The sequence below is a fragment of the Orbicella franksi genome, chromosome 7 (assembly GCF_964199315.1).
Source record: "Orbicella franksi chromosome 7, jaOrbFran1.1, whole genome shotgun sequence".
NCBI classification, from domain to species: Eukaryota; Metazoa; Cnidaria; class Anthozoa; order Scleractinia; family Merulinidae; genus Orbicella; species Orbicella franksi.
Window position 1 is genome coordinate 29,394,249 of NC_138151.1, and position 27,276 is coordinate 29,421,524.

General features: G+C 39.7%; 3 protein-coding genes across 4 annotated transcripts in view; 1 reads left to right on the plus strand and 2 right to left on the minus strand.

Annotated features, from left to right (window-relative positions):
• Positions 1 to 8,070: 8,070 nt before the first annotated feature.
• LOC145491867 (uncharacterized) lies at positions 8,071 to 10,243 on the minus strand. Its single transcript, XM_081471152.1, has 2 exons — positions 9,604 to 10,243; positions 8,071 to 8,988 (listed from the first exon to the last, which is right to left on the minus strand). The coding sequence occupies exons 1-2, from the start codon at positions 10,224 to 10,226 to the stop codon at positions 8,655 to 8,657; spliced, it is 957 nt and encodes a 318-aa protein (XP_081327278.1). The 5' UTR covers positions 10,227 to 10,243; the 3' UTR covers positions 8,071 to 8,654.
• A 1,413-nt stretch (positions 10,244 to 11,656) lies between these two features.
• LOC145491865 (pseudouridylate synthase PUS7L-like) lies at positions 11,657 to 22,186 on the minus strand. The gene is made up of 17 exons (XM_081471149.1): positions 22,082 to 22,186; positions 20,631 to 20,814; positions 19,987 to 20,128; positions 19,724 to 19,821; positions 18,816 to 18,901; positions 18,374 to 18,464; positions 17,734 to 17,897; positions 17,507 to 17,555; positions 16,909 to 17,042; positions 15,108 to 15,257; positions 14,973 to 15,012; positions 14,354 to 14,476; positions 13,842 to 13,912; positions 13,296 to 13,404; positions 12,617 to 12,978; positions 12,130 to 12,177; positions 11,657 to 12,001 (listed from the first exon to the last, which is right to left on the minus strand). Exons 1-17 carry the CDS (start codon positions 22,147 to 22,149, stop codon positions 11,671 to 11,673), a joined length of 2,250 nt encoding a protein of 749 aa, XP_081327275.1. The 5' UTR covers positions 22,150 to 22,186; the 3' UTR covers positions 11,657 to 11,670.
• Positions 22,187 to 22,327: 141 nt separating this feature from the next.
• Positions 22,328 to 27,276, plus strand: part of LOC145491866 (histone H4 transcription factor-like) — a 5,598-nt gene continuing 649 nt past the window's right edge. Inside the window, exons 1-7 of one of the 2 annotated variants that reach the window (XM_081471151.1) lie at positions 22,328 to 22,829; positions 23,787 to 23,939; positions 24,021 to 24,098; positions 24,617 to 24,737; positions 24,864 to 25,002; positions 25,858 to 25,982; positions 26,432 to 27,276. The exon at positions 26,432 to 27,276 is cut by the window's right edge and continues 649 nt beyond it. In XM_081471151.1, coding sequence (XP_081327277.1) covers positions 22,328 to 22,829; positions 23,787 to 23,939; positions 24,021 to 24,098; positions 24,617 to 24,737; positions 24,864 to 25,002; positions 25,858 to 25,982; positions 26,432 to 26,876 — 1,563 coding nt within the window. In that variant the 3' untranslated portion in view covers positions 26,877 to 27,276. Of the gene's footprint in view, positions 22,830 to 23,786; positions 24,099 to 24,616; positions 24,738 to 24,863; positions 25,003 to 25,857; positions 25,983 to 26,431 lie in introns of both variants that reach the window. The other variant, XM_081471150.1, reaches the window with a different exon arrangement.

The window sequence follows — 27,276 nt, forward strand, 5'->3', positions numbered from 1 at the left end:
AAATGGTAAGTTGTATTGTTTTTTAAGGGATAAGATAATCAAAGTGTAGATTTTGCTCATAGCGGCAAAAATAACCACATATTCCTAATTTATCTCTAATAATAGTCAACAGACAATAGGCTGTTGAATAAAGGTCCTAAACAATGCGTTTGTTTTTAATCTAGGTCAAAACGCTGGCCAGAACATTTTTTCGCCTATAATTGCCTTGCTGGCATTTAAAATGTTACCCTTTACTGCTGGCTGGCTACTTGGCTAATTGCCATTTTTCTAGCTCGGTATTCAAAATTTTCATTATGTCTGGCTGGGAGTTTATGAAATAAAGTCGATCTTGCTAGCAGTGAAGAGCGGATTTTTTTTTTTCCCAGGAAAGTTGCTTATTAATGGTAATTGACGTGGGAGCACAGAATCAGTGCTTGGGAAGTCACATATTAAATTTCCAGTTAAAGTGTCGTTGGGTACTCCTGTTTGTACATTGAAAAGCCATTTTGTTGTGAGAGTGACGTCTTCCTGCCACTTTTGTTGACTTTGGTCGGGTGGTCTAAATGAGAATTGCGAAGCAGCCAAGCTGAGTTTGACATTTTACTATCGAGTTATATACGTACGCGGGAGGCTGCTAAGCACGAGAGAAGTGTAAGAGTCGCGCGATTCGATAGCCGAGTGCGACTCTAGCTTCTTGAGTGCTTAGCAAACCTCCCAAGTGCATATATAACTCGATGGTTGCACACTGCACGCTTACCATTTCTTTTATAACATTGAGACTTTTGAGATAGTATGTATTGAATATCGTCCGGCTTACATGAAGTCAAAAAAGCGCGATAAACTGCGCGATAAACCGCGCGAAAATGTTCATTCAAAGATATGACAAAGCGACACGTCAAAGTTTTCCTTGGATCGCCGCGAGTTTATAGTTTGCATTTTCTCGATCTCGGGCAAATAAACAACTTCAAACTGCTCCTTAACCTAAATATCAAGCTGACAAATGCAAATGCAATGAGATATTTTTATTGTTAGTTACAAAGGTAACTTGATACTTTTGTTTTTCACAAGGAGTAAATTCAATTAGAGGTCACGAATCGTCGCTTCTAGTTCTTGGGACATGTTTTAGAGGAGACGAGACTATTTACATTTGAAACAGTTCTAACGTTTACAATAGTAAGTGCAGGTAACGATTGTTTTGTTCTTGTTGCATGCAAATATAACGAGATATTTTTATTTTTTAGTTACAAAGGGTAATTTGACACTCTTGTTTTTCACAAGGGAGTAAATTCAATTAGAGCTGACGAATCGTCACCACTCTTTCCCACGAGATGTTTGCTATCTTCAGTTACAAATGGTAACTTAACACTTTTGTTTTTTTATATGGGAGTAAATTCAATTAGAGCTGACAAGTTATCGGTTATTGTTCCCAGGATATTTAACAAAAAAAGCTTTCATTCCTGGACGGTTTTTATGTCTCTGCAGTAGCAGTTTATTTTTATTTGATGGGCATTTTATGACATTCTTTTCAGTCCGATATTTTTAAAGGTAAAAAGTATCAAAACTGCTTAAATGTTCTTTGAGGACTGCGTGGCACCAAGTTAAAGTGCAATTTAATTAAATCAGACTTTCAATGTGTCAGAGAGGCTTTTTTTCTCTTTCTTTCTATTTTCGGTGAAGTAGTGTTTTTGTGTTGTTTTGTGTAAAAAGGGTTAACTTAGGACTCGTATAAAATGGGAAAAGGTCTCTTAACTTGAGTATTTTTGAGCAAAAATTCCTCTTGGGAGCTGGAAGGGCTATGTGATCGGTGAGTGAGGGAGTTATGCATGTGCACGTGTCACACCAATCACAGTGTGGGTTGTATCAAAGAACGAATCAAAGAAAAAATAAGATGGTATCTACATTAATCTGGAGATGTGTCAGATTACTGTAGTTTGTTCAGTCAAACATTTTATGGCTTTCCATTTAGCTATCTTACCACTACCGATGTAACATCGTATGTACATCACAAATTCCCAGTTTCTTTCTTGCTGTACATCGCAACCCAAAAAACTTGTCAAATTAGCTAAATCATTACTGTAAACAGCTCCATGAATGCTCCTATCTCCGAGACTTCAGAAAAAAAAAAAACTCTTGCACGCCTTGCGTGCCTATGTTTAGTGCAGAGCGCACTATTGGGAAGGTTTAGGAGGCTGATGTTCTCTGGGAAATTAACGCCATAAGGTGTGAACTTTAGTATTTGATTAATTAATTAATTCCACTTAATCAATTAGCCTTGCGGGAAGGGGAGTTGGGTGGGATAGGTACCCGAGTGCATTACGCAAAACCTGTCACATTTACGTTGCTGCTATAGAAACATGACAAAAATATATATATGGTTTTTCAAATCTCCTGCTATCCTTGTGGGTGCCATTCTCTTAAGAACAAAAACAATTTGCTCCAAACGCATGCGCAGATTGGTTCGCGTCAGAGTCGACGATATTTTACGTGAAAAATACATTTAATTTGGGACTACCTGCGAACGTTGAGTGCTTTCCCTTGTGGTAGAACATAACATGTAAGACGCATGCGTTCTAGCATTGCTAGTGTGATAAACTCCGTTCTCGAGTTCAAATGCACGCTTTTTTTAAATTTTTTGTAAATGAGTGATATCACACTCTCGTTTTGGCTGGGGATAGTTCCTTGTTTATCCTTGAATTGGAAATTTGCGTTTTGAATAAAACAAAATCGTTCCTCTTCGACTTTTCAGCAGATATTTAACTTTTATTTTCCATTTATCTCCAGCAGTGAGTAAAACAAATACACATCTTTCTTATATTTTCTTGGAACAAAGGTACCTTGTGGCACACATTGGCGAGGAAAACAAAAGTATCAAGTAACAAACGTTGGCGTGTAAAGTACAGTTGTCACATTTGCTGCCATGACTTTCAAAACCGTCTTGACAAACGGTAATTGTAAGTTATTTTTAGGCCTTGAAAGAAAACACAAACATGAAACATACACACCGCTGAGATTGTCTTATCAAGTTTTTGTCCGCTCATATTCCGTTCATATTAGTAGACTACCAAGGGACAGAACGGCATGGGTGAGGACCTATGTGACTACTGTATCAGAGCCGTAAATTACACTCTGCACTATCTGAGATTGTCTCGTTATAAATTGAAGAGTTGCGCGTCTAAGGCTGAACTTGAACACATGAATGGCTTTCTTTCGTTATTTGGTAAAATAAGCTTAAATGAACTGAAGACTGAGGCTCAAAGGAAATTGTCAGAAATGTAAGCTTATATTTGCGCACGATCGATGCAGTCGCTCCTTCCAGCGGCTGTTTCTTCAAATTTCAAGAGTTCAATTCACGAGCGAACGAGTCGAGCGATCGAACAAAACTGAAACCAGGAACTTAAGTTAAATAATTCATCAGAGGCTACCAATATTTGGTCAAACTTCCTTTATTAAAGCTCAGAAAAAAAACTATTATCTTTAAAGTTTTTGGAACAGAAGGATTTCGCATGCAAGATTTATAACAGAAATTTGTTAAAACTCTCATGTACAAGTTTTGCTCCCCGCCCGAAAGCATTTAAATGGCTTTCGACGCCAGAAAAGTATTACAACGAAAGCTTGTGCTGAATTTTATTGTCGCCGAATCGCTGAAAAAGTCTCTCTAAAATACCCGCTATGCATAACTAACCTCGAAAGGTTGATACAGACCAGTTTGTTGTTTTTTTGGTCCGTCTCCGAGTGCCGAGTACGTTTGTTCAACCAGCTGATTCAACTCCTCGCTTAAATTAGCAAATCTCTTAGGTCGAGGCCCGTCGATAAACTTGAGCACGAAATTTCGTAGCTCAAAGGAATAATCTTCCTCATATCCGGAAGAATGATTGAATTATGGTTTAAGAAGTGTCAACATCAATGAAAAAAATTGCCAAGAAAAAGTACAAATAAACAAACTGACGTGAGCGTGCAACCCACGGGCAAATGGATCGAGCGTGTTAGCCAATCAGAACGCGCGCTTCGCTAAGGCTATGTATAGCAAATTGTTGCGTCACCTCCATGGCAAACTATAGAGCGCGAAGTTTCGGCCTAGAGTCTTTGTACAACAATGGGACAAAGTATGTGTTGTTTGCGCTGTAGAAGTTATAACACGAAGGTTGTTCCATTAGGCACTTTGCCTAATACAAAATGTTCGAATGCCTCGCTCCTCGCGAGGAATAGGAGCTTTCATCGTCCAGTGCAGATAGAGTTAAAATCGCGCTCTTCGTGGGAGAATCTCTCAACAGAAATCTCGAATCGTTCATCACTAGCAACAATTTCTTTAGGATCAGTTCAGACGTTGGTCTCTTCAAAAGGCGAAACAGCCAATTGCGATTTAGTGACAGAAGATAACCAGGGGAGTTCGCCATCAAGCAAAAGGCATCCAGGTAAATTTTTTATCTCAAAACACTTTATTCCAGAACTAACGGAAGTGAAACACTTCAGTTAACTTTTAGTGGTTCGCGTTCGACCTAATTGAGAGGTAGTCAGATATTAAGGGTCAAGCTGTCATTGTTGAAACATTATTATCTAACTCTAAGGTAACCCAAAAATAAGCTAACACTAAAACTCGCTCTTAAAGCGAGGGTCAACCTTAAAAAACGCCATTTTTTCAAGCATTTTTCATGGTTTAGATTAAATTCCAAACCATGGAAAAGTAACATTTTTAAAAAGCTGAAAGACCAAAAATTATGATTTTTTTTTTGTATTTTAGAACTGTATTGTAACCTGACACCGGCTGATTAAATCTGCCACCTGTAGGGGAATGTTGGGGCTTACTTGAGAAAAGATAACTCCTACAAGAACTGATCAAAATAAATAATTTTCACATTTTTTAAAGGAAGACAAATAGCGTGCTGTTTTAAGCATAAAGATTTTTGAAAAGTTGAAAACACGTGAAAAAGTGACCAGTCAAATCTGATACAGAAAATCCAGCACAGACCAGCATACGTTTCAATGTATAACTTCGACAAAGTGCGCTGGATGGAAAAGTTCCTAGCTTAAAACAAAACACTTACTTCGAACAAAAAATACTGAAAATTTCAGCTCATTTGAACTAATCGCTCATTTGAACAAAATAGCTCATTTGAACAAAATAACTCGTTTTGAGAAAACGAGCTTTGAACTTACAGTAACAGAAATGTTTCTCAAAATTTTTAAAACCTCAAGATTCAAATTTCGGTAAAAACACAAATTCGATCTCTTATAGAGCTGTTAGATGTACCTCCACCTTAAACTACCCATGGCTAACATAATTTTTGAACTTGAATCCACCCCCAAAGTGGGAACCAATTCATTTATGACTTGATCCTTAGTCAGTTTATAATCATTGACTGCAGAAGTACCCTGAAGATTTTCAAAACTTTCCCTTGGGAAACATGACTGAAAAACAATTGGACATGGGTTGCGAAATGGTCAAGAGAACGGTTATGAAACAGCAGGAATGATAACCTTATAAACATAGAACATCTTTTTATACCGCTCGATGTTGGTTTTATCCTACCGCTTATAATCCCCACCACCCTCCACCACCCCCCCCCCCCCCGTTTCTAAGCCCGCCGAAAACCTCTTATGAAGTCGACGTTTAAGCCCAGGGGCCCGTTTCTCGAAGGAGTCCAGAAAAGTTTTCGCACCCGGAAAATCGCAGCAAAATCTCAAACCTTATGATTACAGAGCTGTTTTATTCGCATGTTCTTCATATAAACAGAGGTTCTCTGCATACAAGAAGTTCCAGGCGTATACACCTCTTTATGTCCTATTAACTAAGAATGGCTTTTCGGGTCCGAAAAGTTTCCGAGGCTTTCGAGAAACGGGCCCGAGGGCTTATAACCGGAACGTCATGGTATTCTCCGATCATGTCCCTTCTTAGGCCTTTCCGCGTACTTCATGTAAAATCGCTTACATATCTTTCCGGAAATTTTTAAAAAATCCTCTAAATATCACAAAGCATTTTCTAAATATCTCGAAGAACCCTCTATATATCTCTTATTATTGTCGTAAAAATACATCGGATTTTGAATCACTTAGGCCAAGATTTTCAAAAATTTTTAAATATCTTAATATTTTCTAAATGTCTCGGAAATGTCACCGTCATATTTTCCTTGCAAAGGACTCTTTACACCTGAACCAGAGGAAGGTCTTGTGAATCCTTCAAGATTGTCAACTATATGTGAGGCACCTCAAGGGTACAGTTCGCCTGGACCTCAAAGGATTCGCGCAAGTCAGTCACGTTCGGAGCAACCACTGCGTATCACATCATTCCTGACTCGAGCTTCCACTCCGAGACCTGACAGGGCAAGTGCCATAGTGGTGAAACCTTGTAAAGGTGAGAGATAGTCCTACACTGGAAAAACAGTCTTTAAAGATGGGGATGCAATAGATAACACTTACAATTAACTACGACACATAATGACCGATAATGAAAACAAGTCTTCGTGCGAAACCATTCACATGAAAATGTGTTCCCTCTTGCGGGTTCGTTTTCATGCAAATCAAAGTTATTTTTATATGAAAGGTTTTTCACGAGGATTCGTTGACAGAGGCACAAGGCAACTCGGACATGGCTTATTGGTTCGACTGGAAAACCTCATCTACATTCATCTAACATATCTGAGAAGGCACATTTTTTACCAAACCAAAAAAACAGTACACAAAGTAGCTTTGAAGTCGATTACGCGAGGTTTCCCGCGCTGAACACCTCAGGGAGACGCCGCGTTTCACCCAGTTATTTCCCACGGTTTAGTATTTTCCCGCGCTCGGCGCGGGTTGCATATTTTTTGCTTCGAGCTCTGATTGGTTCATTGAAACAAAAGATTAGGAGAAGAAGTGCGTATACTATTTAATTTTGGAACGTTTTGATGGTTTTCGACTGGCTGTCTTAATGTCTTTATCAAGCCCGCGAAAGCGGGAAGCGAAAGTGTGGGCCGCAAGCTTTTAAATTTCACTCCTCATTGGTTGAAAATCAAAGCAGCGGACTAAGCGATCACGAAAAGGATTCAACCAATAAGAGCTGAGCAAACGCTAATCGTTCGACGGCTAATACAAAAAGGCTCCAAGGACAGTGAGATGTATGTATCCACTCACATCCCGGTTTTGCTTTCCGCTGTCGGCAAACATACCTATTTCATGGTTTGCTTTATCAGTGCGGTGTTTAGGTGCCTTTCTAAACGATTTACTTAAAAGTATTTCTAACGGTTTGGATTCTTTTTCAAGCTTCCACCGCTAGCATTCCTGAGGACACTGAGCCCGAGTGTGTATGTCCACATGGAATACCGCTGGCTGGTGTGAACGGTGATCCACATGCGGTGAATTGTACGTTATGCGAGAGACCTGGCTCTCGAGGGGGACGGGCACTAGCAGGCATGATAGCTTTCCGTAGGGCGCAGTCAAAGATGCAACGACTAAAAGGCTTCAGTAAGAGAACCGCAGAAGGTTATGCTGACGCTCTGCGTCAGTTCGCTGAGAGACATCAGAACGACGACTTATAATCTTGTGATTATTGATCGGCAAATTTGTTCTTGCTCTGGATCGATAATCAGATCTAGAACAGAGCAGAAAATGTGTTGAGATGACCGAGAGGGGCTGAAACAAGAACGTTTTAGTAACTGCTGGAACACTATAACAAGGGCCCGAGACGGAGGTCCTTTAAGTGTTTGTGGAGTCTGAAGCTCAATAATTTTGCACCTTTGGAGTCCAGAGTTATTAAAATGAATTTGGAACGACAAAGACCTGTAAGAATATGACGGAACAATGGAACCCTGTTCCGCTACAAGCCCGAAGGTCTGGTGTAAAAGCTGTTTCAATAATGAACCTTGTACTGCTCAGAAAAAACAAAAAAGGCTTTGTGTTATGGCGGGACACACTGTCTTCTGAAGGTTGAACGATAACAAACCTTCAAACAGATGTTAGACATAATCCACAATATAGAAATAAAAAAAGTGGTGTAAGTTTCAAGAGCAGCTAGTCACACAATAAGATAGTTAAAGAGTCCGTGGAACTCAGCTTGAGCCAAAGAAATGCAATAATCTTATAATAAGTGATTTTATTTACATGTCTTCGAGTGCTGAGTCAGCGTATTGTGTACCGGATCGAAAGATAAAAAGATTTACACTCATGTGTGGTAAATTAATAAATAACCCGTTATTGTTTGTTTACAGCCGCTGACTGATTTCTTGAAATCGTGATTGAACCGTGAGCTAGCGGTATCGGAGGAGATCATCATTCCTCCCTCGGTCTCCTTCTCAGCTCTTTTTCTTTTTAGCTTCGATTTTAGTCTTTTGCAATTTTTACCGAGGTCCACAAGACTTTTATTTGAGAAGTCCTCTGGATTTGGGTGAGAAGTTGAAAATGACATAGAAAATAGAAAGGGAAACGAGGTATCTTAAGTGCTCTCGTCAGATGGACTCTCGATGGAAAAGTATTACAGGCGTAGCTTTTGAGTCTAAATTTCAGGCTAGATTCTGAGCGAGACTTAACATAATTTACCAATCGTTGCCGCTGCCGACCCAGAAATGTATGTAACAAATTAATTAATTTTCAGAATCAAAATATTTTCAACATTGACTAGGATTGTGCTTTCTACAAACTCAATCTTGGGTTTAGAAATTGGTTGTAGATGTGAAATCCTAATGGGCGAAATTTCGTTATAAAAGCTATGATTGTAAGTTCTCTCTACTTCTAAACAACCAAAGGGTTGATAATAACGAGATCACTAACAACTGCTTATCACTTGTAACTCTAGAAAATCCATTAGTTTCTAATTTTTCTGATAGTTTTGTATCGTGAGCGCCTTTTCCTATGACAGCGGTTTCAGTCTCATTGTCTTTGGCTCCTCCCACCTTGTTACACTCGTGCCCAGTGCAACATCGGACGCAGACTCGTCTCTTCCCAGACCCCACGATTTCTACCTCTCGCCGACATCCGTCGTGGCATGAGTAACCACGCAGTCCATCGTCACTGGAGCAACCAAGCATGATTGGCAGAATGCTAAACAAATTAATGAAAAAGACCCTGTAAGTATTAATGGGATAAAGTAAGTCGGAAAGCTCTGGGGGCAGTTGGGTGGGAAATTGAGAAGGAGGGGAGCCAAGGCTCGTAAAAGGCAACTGCCATTTCAAAAGGTCGTGTGATTCTACTCAATTACACTTCTCAGCTAAATTGACTGGTATGGAAGACATGAAATAGTTTCCGGAATTTCATGTTCCTTAGCAAACCAGTACTTGATTGATATTAAAGGGTCTCCCGCGGGTTTTTAACGAATTGAAAGGGAACATTTTTAAAACTTTCGTGACTGGCTGGCGGTTACTTTATTCTCCCAGTTTTTGACACTCGAAATACACCATGGGTACCAAAGATTGCCATGCACACATGTTGTGCTGTAAAACAAATCCAATTTATCTGTAAGAAACAGAGGGGGGAAAGGTTCATGTTATCAGTGTGGGGAATGATTTTGAGCTTTGAGATCAGGAACAAAGAAATCCCCGTTACAAAAAACAAGGACCTTCTCTCCCGCTTCCACCCCGCCCCGTGCGTCCCGTGTGATAGCGCCTTACCATAATTTGAGTACAGGTTTAGTCAACGCTAGAGCAAGACTCTACTCACCTTGAGTTTGTTCCTGCCGAGCCGCCCTCTTTGTTCAACGTAATGGCAAAGCATCTATCTCCGGGGGGACACTGCGTGGTTGTCACGCGATCTTGTAGGCACATCCTACCCTGGCATTTAAGGCAGCGAGGGCCCGCGGTCATTAGGCTCAGCTGCAAAAAAGTATCCCGTCTCCACACGCAACATCCGCGCCCAGGCCACAAACGACCACCAGAGGAAGAGTTGGTGACCAGATTCACGCGGTCTCCAAGGCCCAGGCAAACGCGTTCACATGAATATTGTCTAGTTTCCCCGGATCCTTTTTCGTTTACGACCGTTTCTTTCTCTGTTGAGACGCATAAATCCCTTCCACGAAACTTTGCCTTGAGCTTGTAGTCAAAGAAATGTATTTTCCCGTCATTTGGTATTGTGTGATGCACAGCTGACAACAGACGAGGTTTGCTCCGACGGAAATTGACGGAGATGTTCTGGAAGCGTTTAACGCTCAGAATAACTGAGGTAACGCTACCGCTCGATCCGTCACGCGGTTGGCACGGAATGATGTAACTGTCCGCCGTGGGGAAGCAGAACCCAAGAAGTCCACATTGAACGAGAAAATTAACAAACAGAGATTGGTAAGCCATCTTTCTGTGTTGCGTTTGCTCTGATTTCTAACTGAAAAATTTGCTCGCCCGCGAATATTTAAGGGTTCCAAAAACATGGCAACACCTTTCCTCATGCTAGTCAAGTGACGGACGCGATAAGGGTGAATCACTTCCGGTTGTGTTTGTTTTGGGTGTAGGTTCCACTTGACTGAACATTACGCCAAAAAAGTCGAAAAATTCGGTCCGAGATTTGTTTATGAACACGTGGACTGTCAATCAAACTGAGACCAAATAAAGACCAGGTATAAAATGGGGACCTAATCATAAGCTTGTGTTAATTTATACGATTTTTGCTTCAGTGCTCTCTATATTTAGAAAAGACGTCTTCAATTAATCCACCCCTCGTTCACTTTAAAACATACATGTTCAGTTTTCTCGTCGATGAAACATTTATGTTAGTTCTGAGAATTTGATGGTAAACTACACTGGCCCTTGCTGATGATTATCTGAAAACTCAGCATATGTCTGAATATCAATGTGTTAACAACGTAAGGAGAAACAAGAGATTGATCTCTCAGAAATGGAGTTGAATCTGTGACAAACATGAATCTATTCAAGCGAATTATTCCAAAGAGCCGTGTTTGCGATCAAATAGACAATACAATGCCTTCAAGCGGCCGTTTGGCCTGGGGTTGCTGAATAAATAATTCCTCTAAGTAATTAGGTCATCGTTCACAATTCTTCGCAGGGGAAATCGAGAGTAACGTGATTTTAATGCGAAAGAAAGGTTGCTTTGCGAAATTGGCTTCCCTATCAAGTAACGTTTCTTTTTATCACCATATTTGTTCATGTTACGTGACATCCGGTAGTGACGTGTGCCTTAGAGACGACTGAAACAAGCTTGATCACGAGCTTAGGGTCAGCTTAGCCCACAGTTCTTCTAAAATAGGAAGCGTGATACAACAAAGTTTACTCAAGCACTTAGCAAGCCATAACTAATCTGACAAATGTTTGTTAATACGTGGATGGTGAAGGGACAGGGAAAGACAACCTGACCTTGCGGGTACTTTTTATTCGCGTCGATTGTGTTCACTGGATTGGTATACCGTCAAAACGAAATGACCCGAGGCAAGCTACCGAAGCGAGGAACTTGTGCGTTACTATTGTCAACCTGGGAAGCAGCTCTAGATGAACCAAAATACGACCAAAATGTAGGGTACATTTTATAGAGGGGTGTACCGGGACTATTCGCACGAAAGGGGTGCCTTTTTGGCCCTTGTTCGAAAAAAGAAATTTCGTTGGCTTTTTGAACTATCGCCTCGACGGAATCGAACTTTCTGGCGATTTAGGAGCTGCAAAAATTAACCATACGGCAACAATAACATTAAAACTAGAGTAAAAAAAATCAATGCAGTGAAAGAAATTTAATTTTTCTTTACTCCATTACTATTTATGATGATATTATCTTGTTTTGGCCTGTATTTCAGTTTTTCATGAGTTCTCTAATGCATGACGTGGCGTAACACGAAGGTTCCAAACTAAACGAAATTTCGATGTTGTTGCAGAAGTTGTCAAGGCTTCGAGGTAACTCGGTGTGTTCTGTCGCGTCGGTGCATATTGTTTCGTTCTCGCCGAGTCTCGGTCTTTTTACGACATCATTTTTTGGATTTGAGCCCGTGCTCGCTGCAGAATCGCCAGCGGAGAAATTTCCAGTGCACGCATGTTCGTCTTGCACACATTTCCACGTCAAATCCCCTGGGAATGCCACAAGTTTTCTATAAGCACCAGGCAAGTTCATTCCCAAAGCTCTAAGCCTGCAACAGAATGGTCGAAAGTATCAATTAGAGCGACAGAAAGAAAGCGACTACAATAACCGTGCTAGAACAGTATTCATTATAAGTGTCAGCAGCTCTAAGAACATATTTAAGGGTAGAAATCCAACCTGAAGCTTTTTACGGTCAGCCCGTCTCTTTCCAGCCTTTCCTTGTACCTGAAAACATTATAGGAGGCAATAATTGAAAGTCAAATATTGAAATCTTCAAGCGCCTCGAACACTAAATCAAACCACAGTGGTAGAACCACAACTAAAACCTGTGTTTTTTTTTTTTTTTTTATCGTCAAGCTCGTACGACCGATGGCTACATGCAGTTATTAAAAACTGGATCATTGTATATTGCAATTCGAGAGTTTTCATTGGTTTAGCCATCATGGTTTATGAGCCATTAAACCATACTCTACAAATATGGTAAGCGTACGCGTGATTTTTTGGGGGCGTTTTTATTTCTTTTCTATTTTACAATTAGTTTTCCATATTTTGAGGACGTTCGCACTCGTTGGATATATATCCAACGTACGGTCGTGGAACAGTTGTTAATTAGGTTTTTTAATCAATTGTCTGAGGGGTGTATGTAAATTCACGAAGCACTTACTTTTCTCCTACTTCATTTTCGGGGTATTGGACGCTGTATCCAGGTAGCGGCAAAACCACGTCTTTGAGAAGATATTTTCCTTCGTCATGATCCGATGCGCACCTGACGTGGTCCCTTCCGACGCCACAGGTTTCATCTGCGCATAAACTCCTATCACTGTCGTGACTGTCAGCGGTATTCATATTTAACTCATGCGCATTAACAGTTTTATCTACGATCAAGTCTCCTTGAACAGCCGCTGTCCGACCGTACCGTCGTATCCTGTAGGATGCCATATGATTCCAGACAAGGCTACAGTAACTGTGAATGTACAACAGCCGCATGGAGTATGGGATGTTAAGCAACGCTTTACGGCAACCATCCTGTACAAGGAAAAAAGTTGTGTTGTTAACCTTGTCCTATTCAAAACAGGCTTTCGTAAGAGTCGCCAACTTCGGATAAAATTCGGCACGAAATTTTGCGGGCTGGCGATTTTTTAAATTTTGAGAAATCACAGTAATTCTTGGCAGTTCAATGCGTCTTCCCAAAAGTCATAGCTGGTCTTAAGAAATCGGAAGAATAAAAGGACCAAAACTATGCTCATTTAGATCAGGTATCCAAACCTGCGCTGCTAATCTTTTAATGAATTAATTTGGCAAGACTATGGTACGAAAAATATGTAAAGGCCCTATTTACAAACCATGTCAGTGCCATGTCTGTGAAGAGCTTTGAGTACCAGTGTTTCACGGACCTTATAAGAGGGCATTTTACCCAGCGTACCTTGCACGTCGCCTGTCTCGCAGTAATACCTGGGGAAGGAGAAAATTGTGGCAACACATAAAGATTTAGATTTCAATCAATTCAAATCAAATAAAAAAAGCAGCGGAATGATTAATCATTTAAGGCGAAAGAGGAATGTCTTTCCAGTTCTTGTCTCGCGAGTTCTGCGTTTCATAGCGGGAAACCTTTATGTCAATGGCCGAACTTAACAAGATTGGACACTTTGTGACGTTTTATAAGCGATACACAATAAACCAAAGAAAGTTTGAGTACGATTAGGACTGACTCTATGAACTAGACCTCATGTAAAACGAATTTCAAATCCCCATGCAAAGTCAACAGCTGATGAGATCATAGGAGAAGTAAAAACCAGCTGATATGTCTTGATGAACTGCAAAATTCTCAAAACTAAAATCAGAAGAAATCTAAGGCATTTGGTAAGGAGAATTTATAGAAGAAGACTTACCTTTTAGCAGAGTTGACAGGACTGTCTGGGTTTTGCTCTGATGGAGTCAGAAGAAGCTTGACTGCACGAACCTGAGGACGAAACGAAAATAACAAGATTAGGCGAGTTAATATATGCGAGTTTTTTATACCAATCTCTAAGCGCAGACTGGGCGGTTTTCACTTAAGTGTCCAAAAGTATTTTGTTTGCATCACTACGCTACACGGAGTATTTGCTTAAAAACTCGCGCCACTTTTTTGATTCAATGAGAAGTAAAACCAAAACCAATCGTGCTTCGCTCGCACACGTTTTCCCGCGCTTTGCGTCAGCTACATGCATTTGCCTCCAGTTTTGATTGGTTCACTGGATTTGTCTGTGTACTTTGTGAATGGCTAGAGTGATTACTTTGATTTTGGTTTCACAAAACTCGATTGAAAACTGTTTTATGTAGAGCCAACCCAAACGCCAATTACTCGCGACACTCAAGTAGCGCTCAAACCGTTCTGTGACTTCACGCAGTATGGATGCCTTACCATATCTCCTTGTAGCATGGCATGTCCAATGTCACAAGCGTTCACTTCTTTGTCATCCAAACCGAACCTCTGGGGTCCAAAGTAATTCAAAAATCCGTTCAAAGTCAAGGAGGATATCGAGTCCTGATATTGAAGTTAAAAAAAGTCTCAACTGATTTTTTATAATCGATGATGTTAATTACTGCTTGCATGCAAATACTCAAGGGGATTTATAGGACATTACTTATGAAAAAAGTTTTAGGTAAGAAGAAATAATCCTTTGTTAGAAGTTTCTTGGTGTTTTGATGAGGCACATAAGTAACTTTTTGAACAAAAAACATAGCTTTTTCTCCACCAAATACCATAGGAACAACAGCCAAAATTCACGTTATAATGGCACTGTAACTCTTTTTCCATGTCGGCGTCAAATACTGACCTTCATAGGAGCGTAAGCCCTCTGAATAAGCGCCGCTTTAGAGCAAAAGCGTTTGGAATAGGTAAGGCGTTGTGGTTCAGGGATGCGGCGCTTATTGAAGAGTGCGCGGCGGTGCTTTCTCTAGTAGGCTATCTTCTTCGCGGATCTACGTTGTTGATGGAGAGATCTACATTAACCTTTTAACATTAACCTACAGTTACACACCTCAACAAGTTTCGTCAACTGGGGAAGATTCTCTCCGTGGCTACAAAAAACGGAAAGAAACCCTTTTTTACGCGTTAAAATAAGTAAAATGTCTGCTTCAAAACAGTTGGTGTGATATCCGATTTCTTCACTAACCTCTGGTCAGTATTACACTGTATATTTCTTATGATAACTTGAAAATGGTTTCCACTTAGCGCACCCATCCGGAGCTGTCTACTCACACCCCTCCTGTAGCTACCACATTGTATACCTTCTAGGGAGGGGTGATCTTGAATAGCACAAATCCTATGGATTGTAGAGGGAAAGATTGCTGAGATTTGGCTGGCCTTTCTCAGGGATGCATTTTTAAGGAAGTTTGTGTCACTGACTTATCATTATTAGCTTAAGTGCAAAATGTAGCCACGTACATATTTCTTGTTCACAAAATATGAAAATAGAGAGAAGTGTGAACCACCGACAACATAATTGTTGTCCATGCCTTTAGTACTTTGAAATTAGATAACTGCAACTCACTGCTATATGGTCTTCCTCAGCATCTACATCCGTTCAAAATCCAGCAGCTCGAATTGTTACATGTACTAGGAAATTTGATCGTATAACCCTTATCCTAGAAAAGCTCCACTAACTACCTGTCCGTTACCATATAGTTTATAAAATTATTTTACTGGTCCACAAAGCTCTCAATGGAACAGCGCCTTGTTACATCAGTCACTTACTTAATTATCACACCTCTCAACAGACACTAAGATCGTCTTCTGAACACCTTCTGGCGACCCCAAAAGCGAGACTAAAGACTTATGGCGAGAGAACGTTTGCTGTAGCGGCGCCAAGACTATGGAACTCGATTCTACTCGAACTAAGATCTAGTTCTTCAACTGACAGTTTTAAAGGACATTTAAAAACATATCTTTTTAAACATGCTTTTCAACTCTTTTAATTTTTAGATGATAAATATGTTTAAAGGGGCTCAGTCAAGGTATTTTGAGTTATTTTGGCCACATACAAAATTACCTTTAAATGGTAGGAAACCTGAAAATAACAGTTTAATAAGATAGAAAAACACCAAAGAGATAATGATAAACCATGAAGGAACGAGGATGGCTAAGGATGGAGAAGATTCACACGGATTACAAAAGACGAATTTGAAAAATTGAGGCTAAATCTTTCAACATGCGCAAACCATGACTGAGCTCCTTTAAATATCGTAGAATTTTAACCAAGTTTACACCTATTACTCTTTTCCCCCTTCCCCACCCCCCCCCCCCTTCTTTTAGCTTTTTAAGAATCTTTAATGTGAAGCACCGTGGACAATGAGTGGATTTGGCGCCATATAAATATTTTTATTATTTATTATTATTATAAACGCGTATCTTTACATGCCTATCCATGGAGCCAAAAATCCGGCTAGCTTAGTTACATAAACAAGTAGACGTGTTGCCAAGCAGTGGCGTAGCTAAGAAGCCAACGTATCTATTCCTCTTTCCAAAAGCCCGGAGAAGCGAGAACGACTGCATAGCCGCTTATCCAGGTTTTTCAGTGGGTATGGTATTCAATTTCGTTACCAGAGTCTCTCTTCTTCTCTCCCTCCAAGGGGTGGGAAGAGGAGAGACCCTGGAAACAAGGTTGTATGGTATTCTGCAGTTACTTCTTACATTTGCATTGTTATGTTTAGTTGCCATTGATAATAACAACAATAGACTGAAAAAATTACGACACTGCTTCTTGTTGAACACCTGAGGTTTGCCGGGTTACAGTACGCCATTCCAAGCTCCCATTAAGGTAGCCTGAGAGCAGGCTCTCATCGTTGGTGGCACAAGAAAAGCCGTCAGTGAACGAAGTGACTTTGCTCGTCGACTTTGCTCCTGCCGCAATGAATGAGAGTGGGCTCCCAGATTGCCAAAATGATTAATATCAACGTAAAAATTAACTGACTCACTGTTTTGGAGTGACTCCTTTAACCACCATGTACTGTTTAGTGATCGCTTTTTTGTCCTTGATACCAGCATAACTGAAGGCTGATGGCTGCACATTTAAACAGCTGGACAAACGATGAATAGCTTCTAGTGTTTCCTAGAAAATTTAAAAAAAAAACAATCAGACGTTTGAGTAACAAGGTAGAGTATAAAAATCACAATATTTAGAGAGGAAGCCACATCAGCCTTAGCTGGTTTTCATGCAGGTCATCTATCCTGGTCCAATTGGAGTTTGGAGATGTTGGTTTTTGTGGAGGAAGGAAAACCGGAGAATCCAGAGAAAAACCCTTGGAGCAAGACGAGATCCAACAACAAACTCAACCCACATATGGTGCAAGGCTGGAATCAAACCTGCACCACACTGGAGCGAGGCAAGCACCCTCGCCACTACACCATCCCTGCTCCCCAATATATGCATGGATAAAGCACCCAAACTACACCCTCCACTGAACGCCTCAACTTCCACACAACTGCGACTGTGACTTCAACACAACTCTTGGCTGCCAAACAAACCTCAGGCTCCATACCATAATATTGAACAAATATTCATCAAATTCTTACCATATTTCTTTTACATAATACAAATCCTGTGTACTCAGTTTCTGTCTGTCTGGAAAAGAGAACCATTCAACAAAAGTAAGTCTGTGCACTCAACTTCATCAGCATTGTTGAAGGAGTAACTGTACAATAACTTTACATGTCGGTTAGGCATGTGGGTTAGTCTCTGCCTGCCTGCCTGGCTGGCTGGCTGATTGTCGACTGACAGACAGACAGATCATTGCGCATACCTTGAATCACCTTTATTGTTGTTTTGCCGCATTTGCTTCGGTCCCCTGGCTCGCATTCTTATCTGGATGTAGCTTCCTCCACCACTTGCTGCTTTGCTGCCTTGCTTATTAAAGGTTTTACTCTCAAGAAATGAACCAAAGTGTTTTGACAGCAACCTGTGGATCTGAAACATTAAATGGGTGACAAGCAAGAAAACATAAAGCATAAAGCACAAGCCAGTGTGTTTCATAACCTTTCTAAACACCGAGAAGAAAGGTGAAAATACAATTTCCACAAAATCGATGTTGTCATCGTCAGCCTCATACACATGAATTTGACAAACCTAAAATCTTACTTACAGATGCACAGAGGAACTAGCTGTCAGGTTAGGGGCACTTAGAAAATTATAAACTGAACATCACCAAGTCAACATCCTACTCGATATCGAGGGATTGCTTACTACTACTCTAAAAATTAAGAACCCCCCCCCCCCCCCACCCCATTCCTATACAGGATATAAGTAAATGGAGGACAGAGCCCCCTTAAAATAACATTTACATTATTATCTCTCAGGTTGCTCTAACCATAACTTTGCAAGGTAATTGTCGGCAGTTTCTGGATTACAGTGTATCTCAACTGATGCTAATACTCTTACAGTACCTTAGTTCGTTGCTGTTTATCTGCACAACTGACATCAAGATTGAGGGTAGAAGGAATTCTTCTATTCTCCCAGTGAGCAAAGCACAGCAACCTTGGAAAAGTGAACAAATGAAGAAATGTGATTTGTAAACTTATACAACTAAAGGGTTAAACTGACTGACTAACTGACTAACCCACCTGGCGACTGACTGGCCAACCCACCGACCCATGAACCTACCAATCCACCAACCAACTGAAAGACTGGAAGACTGACCAAGGGAAGGAGGGACTTGGAAAAAAAGGAGGGGTGAAGGGGGAAACAGAGGGGAAAGAAGAAGAGAAGGGGAAGGAAGGAAAAAGGTAGAGAGGGAGGATAGGAGGAAAATTAACAGACTTGTAAACAAACAAAAAAAGAATCTAACTTATGATTGAAAAGGGTGAACAAAATACAAATATAATCTACCGGTCAATTTGGTGTCTGTCATTGAGCAAGTCAATGAACTCCCAGTATACTTTATCATTCCCAGCAAACATCAGACGAGGGTCTCCCTGAAAAACAGAAGGAGAAAAACAATTGAAAATAATCATGTTAACATTGCAACATGTTGTCTTTAAGAAACCTAAGTGAGCCAGTTATCATGAGAAATAAATTTTACAATCTGGGCACCTTCACAATCAGAACAGAATTTATCATCTCAATATCATTTGAAACACAATCAATAATAGAAGTCAGGAGAATAATGAAGAAATGATCACTAACTACAGGTCTAGACATTTCACATTTGTCAAGAAAATTCTCCTAGTTGATACGTCGAGAAGAACTGCTTCGAGAACAGTTCTAAGGAGAATTTGAAAATATAACAATGTTGGGGCTTAAACTAATATCGACAAGCAGGATTGCATTCTTGTACAGTGATGCAGCACCAACTTGACATAAAGTGGGGTGGTGAATGGTCCTTCAGAAAACCATGGATCTGGCAAACTTTTTGGATTTCACAAGTCTTGGAGTCTCATTTTTTTAGTGGCTATGTGCATCTCACAGTGTTGATGCTGTCTAGGAGTCTAAATTTATTGTGAGGCTAAGGAAGTCTCAAAGAACAGATTTGTTTGTTTGTGTTTATAAATGACATCTGATCACATTAAAACACTGTGAAGTCTCAGTCTTGCAATTTAAAAAGTCAGCATGTCTCTGGCTTGGAAAAAAGTGCTAGCCAAGAGCACTAGGCTTGCCTTCTTGCAAAGTCTTGAACTTGCCATTCACCACCCCTAAAAAAAGCAAACTATTATTGTTAGAAGAAAGACATGGTGTCAGTTAGAAGAATTGAACGCATGGTTTATTAACTTTGATAGGTCTTTGAGTAGCTTACTGACCTCCTGTTCACTCTGTATAGTTTCAGTCTGAAGATGAGGAAAAGCTAGCCTGACATTTCTATGGAGGGATGTGCGCTCCTCCTTTGTCATCTTAGAGCCTAACACAAGATGAAATATGGAAATTGCTTCTAAGTCGCTAATCTTTCAGGAGTAATTTGACACCAATAAAAAAAATATGTCAGAATAACTTACTGCAGTAACACCCCGAGTAACACTGCAGGGACCTTTCTTATAGGTAAATTGGTTGTCATTAATATTCTTACCAACGTAGATCTTTTTGTCACTGTTTCTGTTGCTTTCAACAAACAAACCCAACTCCCTCAGTTCTTTTAACTTTGCATTTCCAAGACTTCTGTCCAAGTCTTTCAAAGCATTACTTTGTAGCTTCTCAAATGATTCTGAAATCTAAAAATTTACAAAGAAAATACATGTATGTCGTTAATATTTACCGCCTGCAAAAAGTCAATTAATCTCTAAGAGTTTAAAGGCCCAAATTTCAACCTACATATTTTAGAGTCATTGTTGTTTATTTTGTTTTTCTGTTACGCTAAATTTATATCAATTTAGGTGGACTACAGAGTAAGTGACAATGTTGTACCACCTACATAGGCCAAAGGATTTGCCAAACAAGATTATTTCACTTATCATGCAAAGAATTCATGATTATATTTAGATCAACATCTTTTAGCTTCTCTCTGAGAAACATGAATATATCCAAGGCAGGCTAATCAATCATTTTCTGAAGACATAATTTTGTTGTTGAACAGAATATTTGTATACATGCATGCAAAAATTATAGTGTACCCCTTGTAAACATAAAAATTGTGTGGATGATGAAAAAGGCCTTTTAAATGGTAAATTTACAGTCATCAGCCAAAAATTAAAATGTGTATTGATACAGCCATACCTGTGTTAGAAAAGGCATTTCCCTTTCCACAAGTGTACTCTTTTCCCCTGAACATTCCTGACTTCTCATGCACTCTTTATGCTTTCCATTGCCTTCATTGTCCTTTGCAGAAGAAATTATGCCGTTTTTTAGCTCTACAAGTTTCCCTTTAGTGTCAATTTCAGTAACAACAAAATCTTGCCACCTTCATTCAACAAGTTAAGCAAATAAACAAATCTGCGCCTACAATTATAATATTTTTACAAATATACATGTACACTTCTGCACAAAATAATGATTCTCGGTATTGAGATCAAAATTTCTCCCCAGTATGATTCGTACTCGTGTTGTTTTTTTCTATGCAACGAATGCTATATAATTGCGATTCAAGACTTCAACTCCAGACTAACGATTTGGATGTTAGTATGAAATACATGTACTCTTGCACGAATAAAGAAAGCCGCACGATTTGCGGTATTGTTTATTTCTACTGTTACGAATCCGAGGTATAAATTGTTTTCTCAAAAAATTCTTTGAGCGTCTTGAAATTCGAAACTTGAGCCTCGAAACTCGATTCTTGATTCTCGAAAGCATCGACCACCAAAATATACATACATAATTATACATCCTTTTCAATCATAATGTAGAAAAAAAAACCTGCCGCTGGTTTAACAGTCTTGGATCATGTGTACTAAAGGCATCCACAGTCAAGTGTCAATGGATACCCTCGATCTATACCCTCAATTGACCGTTGATGGATACTCGATCAACACCTCAGTTGACACTCCAGCAACACTCCATTGACATCTCGGTCAACAGTTGGTCGAAAGTCGACTAATTTTCAATCGATGCATATGAGTAGGTCAACATTCAGCCAACTATCCATCAACTGTTGATCAAGTGTCAATCGAGTGCCTTCCAAGTATCATTCGGGATGTTTATTGAGATGTCGATTGAAACCATCGATCGACACTTGAGCGTGGATACTTTTCGTACACATGATCTAGAGTCTTTTGATGGTGGTTTTTCTCTGTAACCAATCAGATTTTTACAAGTAACTTTGCCACTAGTTGGCCACAAGGTCTGTGTTGCCAGTTAACATATTAATTAATTGGATATATATGCGATTTTTAGAGTACTGGGATAATCAATGTTTTGTCATCTCTCAACTTCATTATGACTCCTCCCCCACCCACAAAGCCCCTACCCTCGACCAAATAGGTAAATTAGCAAAAATGAGCATGTGACATTACAGTTGACCACCGATAACTCGAACCCCCGGCTAACTCGAAGTAATTTCATTCCCTGCAGGCCATTTTCTATATAATTTTACCCTCGATAACTCGAACCTTTTACTACTTCCCTTGAAGGTTCGAGTTATCGGGAGTCGACTGTATTTCTGTCTACAAATCCAAACTTGCTGTCTCCAGTAGCACACTATACTTGACACTAGCTCATATAGTTCAGGATACGTTTGTTTGATTCGTCCCTTAAACCCCTGTAGATCAGAGCGAAGAAAGCACTCTGCACCGAACGACATGTTGAGATATCTCTTCCTCTCAGACACAATCAACAAAGTCAGGGTGAGGCCTGGCTACATAGCTACACCGCTGACCAAATTCATGTTGGGCTCACAAATAAGATGGCGGTAGAAGATGGCGGGTTTTCTTTTCTCTGACGCTTTGCGGGTTTAATTGCTTATTTTCAGCTATTTAGGAATGGCAATGGATATTCTTGAATGTGAATGGGGCTCATGTGAAGAAAAGTTTCGTTTGTCAGACTTTCACGACTTCAGAGAGCATTTTGAGGGGCATTTAAGGGGAATTTTGCCAGGATATCGACGAGGATTTTCCGACGACACCATCCCGGATAATTTTTCGTGCTATTGGCGAGATTGTGGTTGGGATTCACCCATTGATGCCGGCGATTTGATTCGCCATGTTTTCTTCCACGCTTTTCACGCCAGGATAAAGCTTGAAGGCTACAAAAAGCAACAAGAAATGAAACTGGCACCTTGTACTTTGGACAACCAGAGCCGAAATTTGCTGCCGGATATTCCCGAACCGTTTCTTTGCGAGTGGAGAGAATGCAGCGTGGAGTTTAACTGTCCAACGCTCTATTACAGACACGTAGACAGTCATGCATGGGCCGTGGATAAGACTTTGAAGGAAACAGGAGAAAATGGAAAGAAGAAATACTCTGTAACCTGCCAGTGGGAAGGTACAGTGTACATGTAAATTAAAATAACAGTAAATTAAAATCCTCGGTCTTAAAGGTCGTTTCACACCAAGGGACTCTGGAGCAATTCCCTTGAAGAGTTTTCACGAGGGGACTGGTTGAAGGGACCTTTGTTCTGTTTACACAAGGGGACCTATTCTGTAGGAACATAGCAAAATCCTAGGGCACAAGCACAGGTGCCCAAGCTGTAATTTTTTTTCACTCTGCGAAGTACAAAAAGCAAAACTGAAATAATTTATCATAAAACCAAGAATAATAATGAAATAAATACACCTAAACATATGTTGTTTATCTAAGTTATTCAGTGCATGTTACACTGTAGTTCTGATTTTGATTATGTTTTTTTATGTATCTGGATATGACTGACGAAGAAGCAAACTAGGGTCAAGAATTCTGTCAAGGTCTTCAACACACATGTGAATGACTGCAAAACTGTTTTTTTTCCTCCACTGGTGGGAAAATCAAGATCTAATTTCATCTATAAGAAAAAAATAAACACTGATCTGTGATTGGCTTATTTTCATTTGAATGCAAGACTTGTCCCACAGACAATTCACATGCTGGGTTTTGAGGGACAAGACTTGTGGAACAAGACCCTGGGACTTCTCCCTTCAATTCAAACTGTCTCAGTCATTTGCTAGACATCTTCTCAATCGAAACTAAAACTAACTGGATATAAAAATCCATGCCTCATTCCCAAACACTGCACTGTCACATTTGTGATTTTGTTTGCTTGAACATAGCAAATTATCACTGAGTTTGAGAATCCTGATTTATTAAATAGCTGAAATTCTAACAAGAATCTTTCCCATAAATAAAATATATTTTCTTTACCATGGCATAGAAAATGGACACGACATGACAATGATTTGCAGTAAGCATCCAAATCTTTGTGCAAAACATCAATGTTATTTTTTTAACTGCTTTTATTTCTTTTAGGATGTAATTTTACAACTGTAAATCACTACAAGCTGAAGGAGCATTGCCGAAGTCATACAAGAGAGAAAATTTTTGCCTGTATGACTTGCGGTGGTATGTTTGCAAACAAGGCAAAGTTTGTAGACCATGTGGTGCGACAGAATTCTTCTGGGTGTAAGTGGTTTTTCATCAAAGTTTTTCATTTCATGCATTCTCTTGATTTTAATGGCATCTTTGCTATTTACTTTATTGTAGATGAAAGCTTTCAGTGTTCACATTGTTTGAAGCACTGTGGGTCGGAGCGTATCTTGCGAGATCACATGCGACACCATGGTATGTTACAAATGGTAGTATTGTATATGTATAGTATGATGGCTTTGACAAATGTGTTGTTATCAATTGCCTCGGGAAATCTTTCAAGGATGTTTGTATAAATAAATTACAATATTAGAGAGGAAGCTTCATCAGCCTTAGCTGGTTCTCATGTGGGTCTTCTATCCTGGTGGAATTGGAATTTGAAGATGTTTATTTTGTGGAGGGAGGAAAACTGGAGAACCCAGAGAAAAACCCTCAGAGCAAGGCGAGAACCAACAACAAACTCAACCCACATAATTATAGCACCGGGCAGGAATCAAACCCGGGCCACATTGGTGGGAGGAAAGCGCTCTCACCACTGTGGCATCCCTGCTCCCCAAAGAAAAAGATCCTACCGAATCTGCATGAGGATCCTGCTACAAATTTTTGACAATCTTTATCAAAATTCCACAAGGATCTACGAAGATCTGTGTTGAAGTAACCTGACTTTTGATCTTGAAACTCAAATTTGTGGACAATTTCTGTTTTCATTGCAGTAAATAATGTGAAATGCCAGTTTTGTGACATGACCTGCCCAAATGCTTCTGCTTTAAAACAACACATCAAATTCAGGCATTCAGCAGAAAGACCTTTTAAATGTGATGTGTGCAGTTATACGTGAGTATCCTTAAACAGCCTGAAACTGCTGACAGTATTCAGTCAAGTCAATGTTTTTCAAGAAATTACTTCTTTGGCTGAAATATTTCACTGATTGTTTTCTGAATCTAGTGTTTCTCTTTTTAGCTGTAAAATGCAGTCAGACCTAAGACGGCATCGTGAATTCCACAATGCAGTTTTAGCATATCACTGTGATGTGGAGGGATGTAACTTCTCTGCCCGAGCCATGCAAACAGTGAAAAGACATCAGAAAGTTGATCACCAGGTTAGGAATTACAGTTCTCATAATTCATCAAGTTTCAACAAAGGAAACCATAATTGCAATGGTGTTTGGATATCTGAATTTAATTAGCGTAGATTTTTACAATTTTATTTCTCTGTTTTCTCTTAAGTTTTAGTTTTGATTGAGAGGATATATCAAACACTCAAGACAGTGTTTGACCATATTTCCAAACACCTTGAAGTTTGTCAAAAATACTCCACCATGCACGGTATTTCAACTTTCTTCTCGAAGTTTGAGATGTACATGTAGTCAAACACGGTCTTTCATGTTTGATATATCACTTGCACCCCTATTAAGAAGCCAGCTATTGAGCGGCCACCCCCTAAAATTTTGAGATATGTGTTCAGCGGGTTAGGAGAAAGGTTGTCGCATGGAAGTGTCAAGCCTACACAACAAGACTGAATGGTAGTTTGGGTATTCATTTGAATTTTGTGTATCAGTCTGGAGGAAATTTATAAATTTGTATTTTTGCATGTGAAATATTAACATGTAAAGTTTAAAAAATCTTAGAAAAGAAAAGAAAAAGCAAAAAACACCTTGGTTCACAAAGTCTGAAGAAAAAGAAAACCTAAGAAATGTTTGTCATGCTTTTATATCTGAATAAGTATTCAGCGCGGTCTAACTTTCGGGGTTGTTGTGTGCACTTTTACACTTTATTCTGACAACCTTTCTCGAAACAGCTGTATTGTTTGAAGGACTACTCTCCATCCCTTATGCACTCAATATGTTACATGTATGGTGGTTTAAAAACCTTGCAGTCCAATGATACTAGCCAGTAATCTATAGTCAGTTTTTTTTTTTAAATTTTTGATGTGTAAACTCTTGCTGTTTTTCCAGGGCATTGATGTGAACCGATACGAGTGCCATGTCTGTGGACAGCGGTATACAAGAGGTTCAGGGCTTACAAACCATCTGAAGAAAAAGCACAGTTTCAGCTGGCCAGCTGGTCACCCCAGGTTTAGGTTAGTTCACTGAGCATTGCTTAAAAATATTGAAAACAGGTGCCATGATAAGATCATACAAAAGTACTGGTTGATAGCTTTTTGAATGGTCACACACTATGGTTTTGTCTCTCAATTTAAAAGTTCAGACCACCTTGTTCAGCATAATACACAATTCCCTATGAAGGTGACTTATTCTGCAAGCAAGATCTCTGCTCGATGTAGTGTAGCTTCCATTTCAGTGTTCAGACATTAGGTATTAATCCAGGGTTTGAACCACCTGGTACAGTGTAATAAACATTGCCACATGAATGTGCTGCTCAATAGCTTTCATTTGAATGGTCATGAACTATGGTTTCACATTGTAAAAAAGTTGCTAATATGTGTGATTTTATTGTAATTTCAAAGTTATGGCAGTATAGCTATATGTAGTGTTCTTTCAGTTGCATTCTTGTTTGCATTTATTTAAGGTACAAAGAGTGTGACGATGGCATTTGTCGACTACAAACTGTGCGCTTTGAAAGTCTACATTTATCACAGTTGCTCAATGAACAAGAGGGTGAAGAGAGCATGGAAATGCCAGTGGCTGACTCCCCCCTGGATAGTATTGAATCTCCAGCAATGTCAGGGGGGTCACCAGAAACATCTGGGGCAGAGTCTCCTAGTTCAAACACAGGAGACCAACCTGAAGACCTCAAATACCAGGAACTCCTTCAACAGTATGAGTTGAATGAAAATAGTGGCAATGCACAGGACAAAAGATATGCTGGGGGTGGACCAATAAGGAATTGTCCAGCCAGAAGAACTGCAGGGGCTCACCCTTATGAGAGGCCGAGCTCTCCTGAACTGGATTTACCGCAGACTCTGTTGGATCTTCAGGATGCTGCAATCAGGCTAGCCAATGGACAGAAATAATGAACATTTACATGAACCAACAAAAGAATGCCAAGATCCCATTTGAGAAATTTTGTAAAAAAAATTATGTACAGTAGGCTGTGTCACATGAAAGTGCTGCTCATCAGCTTCTATTTTAAATTCCACAGACATGAATTAAAACAACTGCCCTGTAAGCAAAATTAACAGGAACGCTTGAAAGAGGTATTGCTGTAAATTTTTATGAGTCCTGTAGTAATTTGACAAGCCCTACTCTGCTTAGGGTGAGTCAAAATGAGAACTATGAGTAAAAATGTACAATGATACTACACGCTGTGATGTCTAATGCAAGATTTATTATGCATTTTTCTTTCCTGTTAACGAAACTTTTAACCCTGTTTCGCCTTGCACGCACTCACACAAATTAAGGAGACTTAATCGC